Source organism: Tiliqua scincoides, chromosome 5 (assembly GCF_035046505.1).
Source record: "Tiliqua scincoides isolate rTilSci1 chromosome 5, rTilSci1.hap2, whole genome shotgun sequence".
Lineage (NCBI taxonomy): Eukaryota > Metazoa > Chordata > Lepidosauria > Squamata > Scincidae > Tiliqua > Tiliqua scincoides.
In genome coordinates this window covers 113,680,197-113,691,348 of record NC_089825.1, presented here as the reverse complement: position 1 = coordinate 113,691,348, position 11,152 = coordinate 113,680,197, and the positions used below count along the sequence as shown (strand labels likewise).

The following is an 11,152-nucleotide window of genomic DNA, read 5'->3' as shown; positions in this document are numbered from 1 at the left end:
ATGAAGCACAGAGGAGAGGAGGTGCACTCCGGAGCCCCCCCAGGCACACAAACGTCTGCAGGAACAGCCAACCAGCCCCTGCCAAGCGACCAGCCAGGACCCCTCTTCAGCAACTCTTCAGCCAGCCCTAAGGAGCGACCAGCCAGGACCCCTCTTCAGCGACTCTTCAGCCGCCCACATGCTTGCAACGCTGCTGCCTCCTCAGCGAGTGCTCCTCTCCTCACAGCCACTGTCTCCGCAGGCGAGGAAGAGGGGTGAGGCCGCCCAGAGGCTCAAGCTGCTCCCTCTGAGGACGCAACTGTCCTCATTGCCAGCCAGGAGCGCTCTGAGCCCGACCGGAGCGCACAGTCCACATTTAGGGCTCTGGCCTGCCTCCCCAGCCGCGAGAACCAATCGCAGCTCAAGCCTCAGCCCTGGGCACGAGGCGGGGAGGGGGCAATTGGCTGGTAGCGACTGATTGGCGCTAACAGCTTTTATCTCTGCATTGGCTTCTGGGCTTCTCCTCACTACCTGAACAGCCCAGACCCTGAGTAACCTGCAGATAAGGTGAGGAGATGACTTACACTTGATTTATTGACAGAAATTTATTGACTAATAGGTAACCCTCCCTCAGACTGAGAACTGCTATCTTCTTGCTGGACTTCTGCAGGGATACAAGGGTCCTTTTATTTTGCAAGACTTTTCATTAGAGTCTGCCTGGTTTCTATTGGCTGTTTTGTTTCAGTGGCATAGCTAGTGAATGGTGGGGGGTGGTCTGCCCCAGGTACCAGACTGGGGGGGGTGACACCACAAATGAGCCAACATGAACCAGGCGGGCTTTTTGGAGCAGGGAAAGGGCTGAGGAAAGGCAGTGGGAGGGTGAAAAGGGGCAGAAGGAGAGAGGCCTGGAGGGAAGATTGGGCCCAGGAAGGGGGCCAGAGATGTGGGCAGCCTCTTGAACCCCCTCCCGAGTCATGGAGACCTACACTGATCTCCTGGGGTCTGTGCCCGCTCAATAGTGGGTATTCAAGAGCAGATGCAGATCCAAGTAGACCTTGAACAGCTTTCCTGGTCCCATAAGATACGGCAGTGGCTCCTGGGGGTTCAAGTGCTGGGGAAGCTTAGGATTGGGCCCTAAGAGTGGTCTGCTGGTGGAAAAAAAAAAAATGATTCTTGAGCAGCACCAGCCACAACTATAAAACAGGAAAGAATAGAAGTCTTGGATCTTTCATGCTGAGCAATAAGAATTTTGTTCAAGTTACTTGGCCCTTTTCTGTGTTTATGAACATTATAAAGGGTTACACAGCCACTTCTTGGCTCATTATGTAATACCTGAGCCTGCTCTCCAAGAAGAGGTAGCCCTGAAGTTCAGGCCAGGGACTGATTTCTTCAGGCTCTCCTTCAGAGGTGAAAATAACAGAATTTCACAACTAAAATCCAAACTCTGAGCTCTATTCCCACTAGTGGTGCCACAGCAAAGGATAAGACATTGAGGGTATGATTATTTTGTCCATCGTTGTCAACATGACAGTGTTTTTCTCCCTGCTACCCAAAGGATTTCCAGGAGCTACCAATTAGATCAAGGTGTCTGAAAGATGCTATATAGACCTCCTATACTGATCAGAATAGTATCTGAGGATAGGCAGGGCTCTGCCAACCTCTTGTATCAATATTACATCTTTTTAATTAGGAATATTTCTTTCCCTTCCCAACTGGGAAAAATAATTCAATGAGTACCTCTGCACATAATAATTTCATTTTCAATTTGTTTTTGCTCAAAGAAAAAAAAAGTCGGGGGGGGGAGGGTGAGAGAGAGAGAGAGAGTATTTATACATCACATGTTTTAAAACTCTCATTCTTTTGGGGATAACCAGGCTAAATCATTGATATTTGTAGCTACACAGTATCTATGACTACTTTTAAAAGATGAAAACTGCACGATGCTGACCAGATGCTCCTCTAAATAGAATCAGAGAACTCCACATTTAGACTGGATGTGTTCACATTAAGATGGGGATGACAGTACTGCTGCTGCTTGTACTACAGTTTCATACGGTTTGCAAGTCTCATTCAGTTAATTGCACCATCAATGACGATCCCCTTCCTATAATGCACAAATTCTATCAGCCAGGCGACCTTCTCATTGGTGCTCTGGCTTCTCAGGTCTTTGTCTTTCACGACAGCCCCTCTTTCATGGAACACCCTTCACAGATGCCGGTGGGTGAACCTGTGTAAGTAATTTTTGACTTGATTTTGCAGTGTACTTGGATCAGAAAAAAAGAAGAAATCTTTAAGCAATAGAATGCTTTAGCAAGCCTTTTCAGCTTCTATAAAGTAGGCTGGTATCCAAAAATAACTTGTTGGACTGACCTCTTTGTTTTTATGCACTAGTCCTTTTCTTTCAGTATTTCATTACTCTGACTTTCTCTTTTCAAATTCCTCTCTTATCTTCCTTTTCTAAAAAACTAACTACCCCCAATATACATCCCATAGTGTATTCATCTTATATGTCTTCTACCAAGCATTTTTTCCCATCTGATTCAAATTCTTTTCAATTACCCTAAGAAAACGTACCCCGTGGGGAGTCACAACCAATCTCCTTTCAAAACGGTAACCAAGCTACAGTCCTAATTTGGGTTGGGACCGCTTTAATGACAGCAGTACACCACTGACAGTAAGCAAGTGGGATAGGAAGAACCAAGAAGTGGTCAGGGCCCCGGGGGGGGGGGAGTGGGTGGGAACAGGAGGAACACAGTTTTTGGTAACAATGACTCCACCGATATCTGCCACTCTGTTTAACCCCAACACACTTCCTTGCCTCTAATCAGACTTGTACCCACTAAGAGCTGACAAGGTCCAAGTAAATGACATGTTTACTTACCTCTCCATCCGTACATGATCTCTGGTAGCCAACAGGATGCAGCAGAGCCTTGCTGACACAGAGGCACCCTATGGAAAAACTTTAGTTAGGATTGGGCCCTTTGTCTGTTTCAGCAAAAGCTCAGTCCTTTAAAGCACATCCAAATGCCCAATGTTGTTCAAACATCTACCTACCCATCATCTTCACGTATCTCATGAGCACAGTTATTTATAATGGTCTGTTCATACTTGTTTTTGAGTTTGCTCCATACGTCTTGTTTGAGCCCATCTAGTGGTGCTGATGGCTGATGGCTAAATTGGATGGAAGTTGAGTCATAAAAAATGTTTGCAATGGTGATTAGTCAGGTTAGACCAGCCATTTTCAACCACTGTGCCATGGCACACTGGTGTGCTGTGAGTGGTCTTCAGGCGTGCCGCTAGAGCTTGGGGGAGGGTCATTTGTTAGTAGGTCCAATAGAGATGTGAGCCCCTCACCAACTGCATGGTGTGCTTTGTCAGTTGTCAAAAAACTGATGGTGTGCCTGGCAATTTTAGTGCCTTGTCACTGTGCCGTGAGACAAAAAAGTTTGAAAATCATTGGGTTAGACTTTCAGCGCACTCCTATAGAAATCTACTCAGAAGTAAGCACAACTGAGCTAAATGGAATTTACTCCTGGGTAACTGTGTAGATGATTGCAAGCTTTAGTTATGTTTCACCAATTCATTTAACCAATTTTCTCTTTTCACTTGTTCCAATAAAATTACTGACAGTGTATCTTAAATAACAGTTACAAATTAAGCATCTGTAGGCTTTTAAACTCCAATTGACTCTTGAAACTATAGTGTTGTACTGGGTTGAAATATAAAGAGACCCCCTTATTAACCATTTAGATCAACATCACATCACTTTCATTGCAGTTCAGTGCCAAAGTTTTATCAGCACACCTTGGCCTTGGCTTTTGCTATAAATCATATCAATGAGGATCCCCAAATCCTACCCAACATCACTTTGGGTTTCAACACCCTCAACTGCTACCTCACTGCAAAGATGACCTACAAAGCCACCTTGAGTCTGCCTTCATCACAGCAAAGGTTTATCCCCAACTACAAATGTGGCTCCCAGAACAATTTAACTGCTGTCATTGGAGGACTCATGTTTGAAACCTCTGCCAGTGTGGCCACCATCCTAGCCATCTACAAGATCCCACAGGTAGGACAAATGCACAGATTTTGCAATGATGTTTCCTAATTTAATTTGTTGGTAATGCATCTGAAAAGATAATTCATTTTCTTACAGCTCACTTATGGAACGTTTTCCCCAGCACAGAGTGACAAAATACTGTTCCCTTCCCTGTACCAGATGGTCCCAAATGAAGTCTATCAGTATGTGGGGGTTGTCCGCCTACTTCACCATTTCCAGTGGACATGGATTGGGCTCACTGCTGAGGATGATGACAATGGGGACCGGTTTTTGCATTCAGTGGTGCCTCTGCTTTCTCAGAATGGCATTTGTTATGCCTTCATCCTGAGAACAACAAAGGTTACTTATGCGGAAGAGGCAGCAGATTCATTTTTAAAACAAGTTCAAGGTTATCCAGTTCTCATGGATAATAAAGTGAATGCCTGTTTTGTACACGAAGAACATCCTTCCATGCTTGTTTTATCTCTGCTGTTGTTTTATGCACCTCTCTTTGGATTTCCACCTCTCTGGAAAGTCTGGATAGTTACATCTCAATGGGACTTTGAATCCATAAATTTTCAAAGGCTTTGGGATGTGCAGGGCTTCCATGGGGCCTTATCCTTCACAGTTCACACAAAGGAACCACCTGGATTCCAGACATTTGTTGAGACTATAAACCCCTCCTGGGCAAAAGGAGATGGCTTCATCCAAAATTTCTGGGAGCAAGCATTTGACTGTTCCTTGAGCATTGACATTGGGAGTGCAGAGAGTAAGACATCATGCAGTGGGGAAGAGGAGTTGCATAACCTTCCTACTCCCTTCTTTGAAATGAGCATGACTGGCCACAGCTACAATGTCTATAATGCTGTCTATGCTGTTGCGCATGCTTTGCGTGCCATTGACATATCCAGATCCACAGTTAGGAGATCAAGTGGAAGGCAAGAGTTTCAGAATATGCACCCATGGCAGGTAACTCTCTCTCTCTCTCTCTCTCTCTCTCTCTCTCTCTCTCTCTCTCTCTGATAATCAATCTCTCATATGCACACATGCACACACAGTGATTTGGGGCCCAGTCCTAATGGAACTACCTAATGGAACTACCACACTTAGAAGATTAAGTGGAAGACTGGAGTTTCAGATTATGTGCCCATGGCAGGTAATTCTCTCTCTCTCTCTCTCTCTCTCTCTCTCTCACACACACACACACACACACACACACACACACACACACACACAGTAGGATGGAATATCACCCAGGCATGGAGGGAACTCATCCCTTAACTCTGCGTTATAAAATTTGATGGCAATTGCAGTGCTTTGGGGCCCAATCCTAATGGTAGATAGCACTGGCTCTGAGCTCCAGCTCCAGAGTTGAGTGTTGTAAATGAGCTGCAAAGCATGTTCATGGCACCCTCGGAGGAGCAAGTTCCGGCGCTGGGCCAGCTCCAATCAGCACTGGAAGCTGCACCAGATGGATGTCACCCGGAGGATGGTAAGAGCTCCGGGCAGCAATGCAGGCTTGTGGGGCAGGGGGGAAGAGTTCCAGGGAATGAAGACTGCATGGTGGTGGGAGGAACCAGTCTGGGGTGTGGGACCAGCTGAGATATCCTCTTTGTAGAGCTGAAAAGTCCAGCGCGGAGGTTCTCTTGTCTGCTCCAGCAAAATAGCTGACACAGACTTGAAGAGCTCCATCATGGAGCCTGTCGCTTTCTTCATGGGAAGGGAAAAAGTCCCCATGATCCAAGGAGACATCTGATGTTTCCCGCTGGGACACAATGATCACCCTTTTGGCACAGCTATTCCTCCAGGCACAGGGAACGCTAGGATCGGACTGACCCTATTTCAAAGATATTTTATTTGTTAGTAGTTGCTACCAAATAATTGATTAAATATTTCCTCCTCAGTTGCAACACCTTCATTTCACCTTCTTTTATTCTTCTCTTGCAAACAAGATCCATCCCTTTTTGAGGAGTGTCTTCTTCAACAACAGTGCTGGAGAGACTGTGCGCTTTGACCAAAATGGAGAATTAGTAGCTGGTTTTGATGTCACAAACTGGGTCACTTTCCCAAATGGTTCTTTCCTTAGAGTAAAAGTTGGAAGGCTGGATCCTCGGGCTTCACCAGGCCAAGAGTTAACCATCAATGATGACCAAATTGTATGGCCAATAACTTTTAACCAGGTGCGCACTTAGCTGCAGATGGTACAATCTAGAAACTAAGGGCGCAAACACTAATTTTGATCAATTCTAGCCTGAGGTGGCCCAGCCCTGAGGCCAACTGTAACCCTCATTTGGGCAGTGGATTGGGGAAAGCAGCAAGCCGGTGTGAGGGTGCACCACAATCTATACCTGCCCACAACTTACAGTCATTGTTGTATCCTGTAGAGCAAGTGAAGCAACTGGAGGTGTCTTTGAGGAAAGAGAACCTCTCCGCTGGCTCCAGACTGGCCTCCAACAGGTGTGGAGACCCAACACTTACTGGCACTGGCCTCCCCAGTATTGCCTTCCATCTCCCAGTCACAATCTAACCTACAGCACCTTTTTGATGGCCATTGCTGGGGCTGAGACTGGCACTGCCTGGCACTTGGATCAGGCCACCATTCTCGTCTTTGGTAATCATCTCCCTGTTTCAGCTGCTCCACCACTTCCTATGAGGTGATCAATGGATAGTATGATGAGAGCAGTGTGATGCTTCTTCTACATAAAGGAGTAACTGACCTGGAACAAGTCTCACATCCCCATCCTGAGCTACCCTTTCCATCGCGATTTCCTTAGTGCCAAAATGGGTGCCATGGCAACCTATGTGCAAATGGGCAGCTGCTGCCAGCTCCTCAGGTAATGGGAAGTCGCCCCACAGTGAGGCTATTCAATTCTGTGGCAGCCGCTGGGCTGCTGTCAAATCCAGAGCCTCTGTGCTTGTCCGCCAGCCTGACACGGAGCTCAGGATCCAGTTGAGTTGAGCTCCACCGGTTCCACCTCCTGCCCCTTGCACACCTCCACCCCTCCCTCTGTCTGCTGTCTGCCTGCCCCCCCCGGAAAGCCCTCTCTCCACCTCCCCCATTCACCCACCCACGGGTCAGGTGACTTGCGCTGGGCTGCTTTGGTGCTCCATTGGCGCTAGTTGGTCACAAATGCACTTTCCAGCACGTTTGCAGTAGTACATGCTCGCGGTAAACTGGTGCACATTGCTTAGGATTGGGCCCTCAGTCTGTCTTTCTCTCTCTGACACAGGTGGTGTCTACACGTTAGCCCTCTTCAGACATTCACTTTCCCGTGCAAAGTGTTTGTGTCACTCTTTGTGAACCACCCACAGAGCAGTTGTTCTCCACACACATTTGATTGATACAACTCCTCTTCTGTGTTTGTGCACAGGTGGTTCCACTCTCGGTGTGCAATGACAACTGCTATTCCGGTTACAGCAGGAAAAAGAAGGAAGGGCTGCCATTTTGCTGCTATGAATGTGTCCCCTGCCCAGAAGGGATGATCTCTGACCAGAAGGGTAGGAGAAACAGACTACAAAATCTCCTCCAGTGGGAGGGAATTATAGAGCTCCACCTTCACTTCTGCCCTTTACATCCAGAAATAAAATTCCATTTTTTCATGGAATGCAGAGATGCAGTCACTTTCCCATGGCTGTTGCCCAAACCTGCATTGATCTACAACAAATCTAAAGCAAATTGCATAAATTTCTTATAGGTCAATGGCCTCTCTCTCTCTCTCTCTCTCTCTCTCTCTCTCTCTCTCTCTCTCTCTCTCTCTCTCCCCTAACAAACAGGGTTGTTGTGGGAATAATAAAGAAGGGGAAGGGTTCACGAACATTACCCTGAGTTCTTTGGACTGAGTGAATAATAGAAATGTTGAAAAAATTATGATGAATGAGGCATCAGTTCAGAACCCCTGAAGTAGATGAAACCCATGGCAGGGAGAAGGAATCTTAACCCCTGACTTCTGCCACAACTCCAGTCTCAATTTCTCCCCCCCCCCCCCAGCACCTTGTCAGCTGTTTCAGAAGCAGCATGCTAACATTTGTGCCATTTGGACCATATTTTCCTCATCAACTTTTAGGTGGGAGAGGAGAGAGCCAGAGTGGGTCTGAAGTAAGGACAAAGGGTGATGGACCCATAATCTACCTTGATGTGACCACAACCACTGAGATTCTTGAAAGCAGAACTCCAGGTGCCGGAACCTTGTTACTTTGAAGGTCCAGGCAGCTGTTTGACACGATGTACAGAATTCACAACATTATTTAAGTAATTCACAACATTAATAATTTTCCCTCTTGTCGCTTCCCTTCTCGCTCTCACACACTCGAGTCTTTTTGAGTCACCAAAATGCTTTGGGTGACTCAGAAAACGCCCCCATTAGGACGTGTTTTTGAGGCAAGACACTGGGGCAGAGACTCGTGACTTAACTCAAGTCAAACCATGTTTTATTGCCCATGATTGGGAGCCTCTAAAGAACTCAGTCAGGTAACTGTGGGTGTTGGTGCTTTAGTAACGACTGTTTCAAAGAACAGGATTCCTTTCTCCATATACTGGTCAATATCTTGAAATATTTAAAGAGCTTTTCATTTTTCTTTTTCCAGATGCGGATGCCTGTGTCCAATGTCCAGAAGATCAATATCCCAGCAAACAGCACAGTCAATGTATTCCCAAGGCCATCAGCTACCTCACAGCCAAAGAAAGTTTAGGTCTCATATTAATATTGTTGGCTATTTCTTTCTCTTTGATCACAGCTTTGGTGCTTGGAACCTTCATGAAGCACCAGGACACTCCCATAGTCAAGGCCAACAACCGCAGCCTCACCTATACCCTCCTCATCTCCCTCCTTCTTTGCTTCCTCTGCTCCTTCCTCTTCATTGAAAGTCCTGGAAGGGTGACCTGCCTTCTCCGACAAACTGCTTTTGGCATTGTCTTTTCTGTGGCCCTTTCCAGTGTCTTGGCCAAAACCATCACTGTGGTTCTGGCTTTCATGGCTACTAAACCAGGATCCAGGATGAGGAAGTGGCTGGGGACAAGACTGGCAAGTTCTATCATCCTTTCCTGCTCCTGTATTCAAATTGGTATTTGTACAGTGTGGCTAAGTACTTCCCCTCCATTCCCAGATATGGACATGCACGCGCTGAACCAAGAAATCTTATTGAAATGTAATGAGGGATCAGCCTCCCTGTTTTACTGTGTCTTGGGCTACCTGGGCTTCCTGGCCGTTGTCAGCTTTGCTGTGGCCTTCCAAGCCAGGAAGTTGCCGGACACTTTCAATGAGGCCAAATTTATCACTTTTAGCATGTTGGTCTTCTGCAGTGTTTGGCTGTCTTTTGTTCCAACCTACCTGAGCACTAAAGGAAAATACATGGTGGCTGTGGAGATCTTCTCTATCTTGTCCTCTAGTGCTGGGTTACTGGGTTTTAGCTTTTTCCCCAAATGCTATATAATTGTACTGAGGCCTTCCCTAAACTGCAAGGAGAAGTTAATGAGGAAAAAATGAGTGAGAAAAAAGTCTCAGTATTCTTCTCTTATATGTTTTCCCTTAGGCACGTCCTTGAAGTGGTGGCACAATTATGTATTCAGTAAACTAACATCCCTACAGCATCATCTATTTCTTTGCTAAATTTTGTTTCATTGATGTAAACTCCTTTAGGAATACTGTCAAAAGCAGGAGAGAATTGTGGAAAGAACTCAGAAAAAAAGCATGACAATCGCTAGTCTCATGGCATTTCAGTTGGCCTGCTGGTAAGAAAGCCTTGAGAAGGTACCAACGTTCTTCATCAGAGCAATCACCACCACCCCCACTGTAGCAAGCAGCTTGGGACAAAATGGACCTTTTGCATTGCTTTTTATTTTTACTTTTTGTTGTTCCCTCTTCCTAATATTACATTACTATTCCAACAACAGAAGTTCTTTGTGGTTGCACCTTTATCTTTGTCTTCTTCCAGTGAGTTGTTTCAGGGCCCAATCCTGAGCCGATCCACTGCTGGTGCTGACCTCCAGCACTGGTGCTATGTGTTGCAAACCTGTCGTAGGTAAGAGCTCAGGGAAATGGTGAGGGTGGCAGGGGGTAGGTATTATGGGGTGGGAAAGTGTGATATGGTGGGAGGAAGTGGAGTAGGACAGGATGTTAAGGAGGCAGGAGGTGTCCCGTTCCCCCAAGGAGAACTCTGGCAGCTGCCGCGGTGCTGCAAAACACAGTGGTAGCCACTTTGATGCTGCTGCACCCAGTGGTGGCACCCCCTTAGCAATTGGTATATCAGTGAGCTCTGCCATGCACTGGCATTGTTAGGGGGCTCAGGGGTGCAGCCTCACTGGGCTCGGGGGTGCACAAATGGAACAAGCAAAGGTGGTGACATCACTAGTGACCACAATTTCTATAACTGCAGTTTCTTAGAATAATACTATCATGTTACAACAGTATTCAATGAAAAAAATTGGAGTGAAATATCTCCATTCTATCAAATGTTATGACCAGAAAACAAAAATGCAACTCTTATGTAAGAAAAAAGTACATTCCTTAATTCAGAATGGATCAATGAGACTGATTGTTTGAACAGTGAGATGTTATTATGACACATCATGATGTTAGTAAAGTGGTAGTAAGGTGACACCCCTGGGGGGAGGGCTAACACAACTAGTGACCAAAATCACTAAAATCACGGAAAACCTCAGCCTCACCTCCATTCTCCTCATATCCCTCCTCTGCTTCCTCTGCTCCTTCTTCTTCATTGGAAAGACCTGGAAAGGTGACCTGCCTTCTCAGAAAAATGCCTTCTTTCTGGTCACATATAGAGCATATATGGAGTCACATATAGAGCACATATAGAACAGGTCACATATAGAGAATCACACATGCAATAGAGGCAAGTCAAAGGGCTTAGACAAGGGTTGGCACAAAGCCCCCTGGTGTCTGGGAAGAACAAAGAAGGGAATTTAGAGAGATAGCACAGGTGGCTCCATGCAACATGCCAGGGACACCTAAGTGGAAGAAGGCCAAAAGATAAGTGCAAAGACATACCAAAAAACCAGTTCTGTAATAATTGAGTAAACAGTGCCACCTACTGCTTGTTGGAATCTTTAAGTGATATATGTCTCAATGTATATTTTTGCCCTATTTGAAACCTGTAACTTGAAACCAACCAATCAAA

General features: G+C 46.0%; 1 protein-coding gene across 1 annotated transcript; it reads left to right on the top strand.

The window, feature by feature from the left end:
* Nucleotides 1-9,501, top strand: LOC136653231 (vomeronasal type-2 receptor 26-like). Its single transcript, XM_066630138.1, has 4 exons — nucleotides 1-254; nucleotides 3,757-4,048; nucleotides 7,390-7,516; nucleotides 8,753-9,501. Exons 1-4 carry the CDS (start codon nucleotides 1-3, stop codon nucleotides 9,499-9,501), a joined length of 1,422 nt encoding a protein of 473 aa, XP_066486235.1.
* Nucleotides 9,502-11,152: the final 1,651 nt, after the last annotated feature.

Excerpts from the sequence above, each read along its gene's own strand:
- LOC136653231 (XM_066630138.1), top strand. The coding sequence starts at position 1 with ATGAAGCACAGAGGAGAGGAGGTGCACTCCGGAGCCCCCCCAGGCACA. Across the intron at positions 255-3,756 it reads TCCGCAGGCGAGGAAGAGGG|TTCAGTGCCAAAGTTTTATC; the intron begins GTGAGGCCGCCC and ends CTTTCATTGCAG. Across the intron at positions 4,049-7,389 it reads CCATCTACAAGATCCCACAG|GTGGTTCCACTCTCGGTGTG; the intron begins GTAGGACAAATG and ends GTTTGTGCACAG.